Source organism: Saccostrea cucullata, unplaced genomic scaffold, assembly GCF_032062105.1.
Source record: "Saccostrea cucullata isolate Sc308-1 unplaced genomic scaffold, CSIRO_AGI_Scuc_v1 ctg48, whole genome shotgun sequence".
NCBI classification, from domain to species: domain Eukaryota; kingdom Metazoa; phylum Mollusca; class Bivalvia; order Ostreida; family Ostreidae; genus Saccostrea; species Saccostrea cuccullata.
In genome coordinates, this window is record NW_026930219.1 from 356,013 (window position 1) to 360,964 (window position 4,952).

The 4,952-nt window shown below is 33.9% G+C and overlaps 1 protein-coding gene across 1 annotated transcript; it reads right to left on the minus strand.

Annotated features, from left to right (window-relative positions):
- Nucleotides 1-1,302: 1,302 nt before the first annotated feature.
- On the minus strand, nt 1,303-4,607 carry LOC134283281 (mammalian ependymin-related protein 1-like). The gene is made up of 4 exons (XM_062765725.1): nt 4,393-4,607; nt 2,716-2,837; nt 2,401-2,606; nt 1,303-2,162 (listed from the first exon to the last, which is right to left on the minus strand). The coding sequence occupies exons 1-4, from the start codon at nt 4,483-4,485 to the stop codon at nt 1,954-1,956; spliced, it is 630 nt and encodes a 209-aa protein (XP_062621709.1). The 5' UTR covers nt 4,486-4,607; the 3' UTR covers nt 1,303-1,953.
- Nucleotides 4,608-4,952: the final 345 nt, after the last annotated feature.

The window sequence follows — 4,952 nt, forward strand, 5'->3', positions numbered from 1 at the left end:
CAGCACATTTTCTTTCAGAAAACATAGAACACAAGCTTGCCTATCAACCAAATTTATATATTTCATAAACTAGTATCAGATGCATCTTGTGTGTAAAAATCTCAGATAGGCAAGCTTGTGCTCTATTTTTTCCGAAATTAAAGTCAAATTTGACGAAATTCCACCAGAATTGAGAAAATTCGGGAAAGCGTCTTATTTCTGCTCCCTCTTGTGGCCTCCATGTATGCTTTGAATTAAAATTGGTTCTAGGTTTAAAACATGCACCAATTTAAGTTCTTACCTACAAACTATCACAGTTTTAACTATGGTCTAATTTTTACATCAAATGAGGGGCCAGATTCAGCGGTTACCATACCTTGGGCTTTCGTATTTCTCAGGTATATTTAATGAGATAAGCCCTTTCTTTAGGAACAGCACTATTCATTTGTTGACCTTGGAGTTTGAATTGCATTTGAGAAACTTTAAATTTAAGCTTACGGAGCACATCTTGTATTTATTTGTGCAAATTATCATTCGAAAGTAGGATTAAATAGACTAGGCCAAGCTTCGAAAAATCTTTGCAGTTGCTGAGCTACAATTTTAAGAGTTGACAGAGAAGAAGATTTTAGTTTTTACGTATACATTGTTAAAGAATAAAAATACACTCGCATACTAAACATAAATAAGCTCCACCTGCTATATGCCACTGATTGATAAGAACTAAAATACATGTAGTAATGAAACGTTTTCAATATCCCGAAAGCTTGAAACTTAAAAAAAGATGTGTTTGTAAAACACTATTGCCTCTTTATGGCATATTATGACGAGGGTTAAAGTGTCATAAATGCAATTAAGTCAAACTCTAACAGGATAAGGTCAAATGTTTGGTATCCAAAGAAAGGTCTTGTCACAAGGAAAACACCTGTGAAATATGAATGAAAGTGCTAGTTCTAGCTGTTTAAAAGTTATGGCCAAGATTGATTTTTTTTTGTAAGTGGGTCAAATTGTAAGGTCAAGATCAAAATATTTATACCCATTGAAAGGTCTTGCCACAATAAATATAATGATGGACGAAAGTCCTAGCACTAACTGTCAAAAAGTTATCATTAATCAAATACACATCAAAATCTCAGCAAATCTCAGGAATTATGGTATCAAAAGAAAGGTCTTGTCACAAGAAATGTACCTGTGAATACCAGCTATTCAGAATTAAGTTATGACCAGGTATTTCTTTTTCAAAAGTAAATCAAACTTTAAGGTCAAGGTCGAAGGGACTGATTGTTGGTATCCAAGCAAAAAAATACATACCCTATAGTCTTCCGTACGGGGCGTGAAAATAAAACAATTGCATTTTTGTGCAGAGATTTATACAATTGTGATTTATCTGAGTATTTGCAGGTACAACAAAACTGGACAAAGAAATACTCTTTCATACCTACATTCTCAGGTTAAAATGCTCTAACACAATTACATGAAGTCAGAGACAAATTACTTTTGCATTCAAAACATTCATATAATATACAACTGACACACACACCTTTGGCACCCACGCACATATCACATGTAAGTTAGCTTAAATGAGCTTCCCTACACTCCTATAGGAAATTTTATATTGCACTAAACCCAGTCCAATAATGACGCCTCTGTTACATAGCATCACATTTATAAATAGATAAATATAGAGTTGATAAATATACTTTTATATACATGTATAAATATATACACAAAATTTACCCTTTTAAACACGAGTTTTTATGCACTGAGTGAAATTGTCTTCACAAGAATACTTGAACATTTAAATGATATTAAAGTTATACACTATACTTGTAATCTCTAACATGTAATTCTTTTATTCCATAAATTCTACTGGTATCTACGATCTTAATCTATAATAATCTAAAAAACTTTTTTATGATACTAAATCTACTGGACCGTCCTTTTACTACCTATCAATACTAGCTACCCTGCAACATTTCAAGGCCATAGACTGAATGGTTCCGCCTGTTGATATTTTGTCTGTGTACATGATGGGGGGACAACAAAGACATTCGGATTCTCGATTCCTTCCACAAAGTCATAGAACCGGTTGGACACGGAGTCCGTGATATTGGCGCCGTTTCCCAGGATATCCTCGTTTACAATGACGCAGTTATTCAGTGTAAATGACATGTAGAGGCGGGCATCTGAAAAATGGAGGAAGAAGAACTGAATGACATCAATTCAAACGAGGATGGCAAAGTTTTGTTGGAAAAAATAAACACAAGAAACAGAAAATAAAGCATATTTCAAAGTCAAAACCACCTTAAATGTCTGAGTAAAACATTTCTCTTTATTTGCAATCGTTCCGAGAAATAAAAATGTCATAAAGAGGCTAGAAAGAGTTCAAACAACATCCCAGATACTATACGAAGCAACGCTTACTACGTCGTAAAGGGACAGCATCCGACCATTCCTGTATCGTAATGCTCTCCCCTGGGCCACCCAGGTTGTACTCATTCACGAACGTGGCGTTCGGGGGGATGCCTATATCCCTCCAGGGCCTGGCCGGGGCTTTTGTACAGTTCCTAGTTCTTAGATCTATCTTGTATTCCACTCTTTCTTTGTCGAAGATAAGGTATTCGTAAAATCTAGGGAAATAGGATAATAAAAATATAGTTCAGTGAATCAAGTTACATTTGTAAGGTCTCCACACACCGAGTTTTCCTCCCGAACTCAAACTTCTTTTAGTTATATTACCTTCTTCCAGGTGTAAACTCGCTCAGCTCTTCAAAAATGGCCTCCCTCTTGTTGACAGCATCATACACAAACATGAACCTATTAACTCGGTTCTCATAATAGCTGAGCTGGGCAATCCTAGCCTATTGGACAAGAATTAAATTCTATATTACAATAATTATACCAAGAGGTTAATTGGCCCATTTGGTTCTTTAGAAGGACTTTTGAAAGATGTCGTTCAATTTTAATTCTTAATAATAATCTCCCCATGAAAAGGACTGTCCCTTCGTTTCTAGAAACTTTCCACTTCCCCCATGGATGCTTTATGGCAAGTTGGTTGAAACTGCAGTGGTCCAGTGGTTCTCGAGGAGTCAAAAATGTGGAACGATTATATGACTGATGGACGCCGAGGAAAGCTAACTTGAGCCTTCGGCTCAGGTGATGTAAAAACTAAGTGCATGAGGTTTTATTGTAGCACACGAAAAAGAGCCCACAAGCTTACACTTTATTGTAGCACATATTTCCCATATACATAAAGGTTACTCCCATTAAGGACAGATGATATAAAAAAATGGATACCTGGATTGGTATATATTTTTTGACCCAATGTCATTGCAAATTATGCAAATAATAGATTTCTAGAATACACTGTATAAAGAATTTGTAAACCTTCTGTGATGTTAAAAATGCTGCCCTTCTGAAACCATCCTTATTATTCTATACAAATATTTTTCACTTCAAATTCCATTTTTGTGCAACTTTGAATAAAAAAAATAAAAAAATACCTGATGAAACTTATTCATTTCATTCATAAAAACATGAACCAAGTTGTTATTTTCAAATTTTTTGACAAAAGTTTGTTTGTATCATCTGTCCTTAAATTTCCCTTATTTAAGGACAGATGATACAAACAAATTTTCTCTTTGGAATAGATTTAATATCATGTCACAAGTTTAGAAAAGTGGATAATTCATAGCGTTTTTACTCCTGAGAACTGGAAAATGAAATAGACTTGGAAAATATTACTAATATTTCAATAAAAAACCAAAAATAGACAAAGCATACTCAGTAAAGGTTAACAGGTGAAAACAAATTTCAGAATATGTTACCTTGGTGCTAAAAGTACAATATAAACTTAAGAAAAATATACCAAGCCGGGTGAATTTTATGAGGAAATAAAGATGACAAAAAATCATCAATAAACCATAGGCTGATTTTTACGATTTTGCTTTTCTTAATAAAATTCACCCGGCTTGGTATATTTTTCTAAAGTTTAAATTACACTTTTAGCACCAAGGTAACATATTCTGAAATTTGTTTTCATCTGTAAACCTTTACTGAGTGTGTTTTGTCCATATTTGTAATTATATTGAAATATTACTAATATTTTCCAAGTCTATTTCATTTTCCAGTTCTTAAGAGAAAAAATTCTAAGATTTATCCACTTTTCTAAACTTGTGACATGATATTAAGTCTCTTCCAAAGAAAAAAAATTGTTTGTATCATCTGTCCTTAATACTAGTAATTTTGAGTTATCCTTCTTTGAGAAGCGGACCTCTTATGAAGATCATAATTTTTTTATTCAAACGACAAAATTAACAAAAAATGCTCATGATTAAAGCCAAGTTTATAATGATTTTCTTTTATATTTAATCTAATTTATGAGATATTTTTTTTTACATGATAAAATTTGCCTACCTGGAATTGAGGCGGTACAATACATCTCCCTGGCTCCTGGGCCGTTATAAGATGAAGACCGAGGAGTGAGAGGAACACCAATGTCCCCTTCATTCTGTAAACGTACAGGGGGAGTGACTGGGGGAGAACCTCGCGTGACAGGACAGGATATAACAAGGTTCTTCAGCAGTGATCAGCAGTTATAGGGGTACTTATGATAACAAGGGACCTTTGATTGCCTAAGACAAGAACACGAGGACTTCAGTCGACATTTTACGTTATCTCCAGATTTTATTCTCCGTTATGTGTTTCAAATTATAAAGATGGGACTATTACTTTAATGAATTTATCTACCTGTTTGTGATAATCTGTGGTTATCGACATGAAATGATTTGTATGATCTGATGTGTGGTAACATTGTGTAGAATGTGACCTTCGCTGTACAAAGTTTCGTGAAATTTGACACTACGCATTTATTGCAAGTGTTTTCGTCTAGTATTAATATCTAATGTGTCTTTTAACCCATATAATACTCATAATTAAAATTATTTACTTTCCCTGGTATTTAATTGGATGTTAAT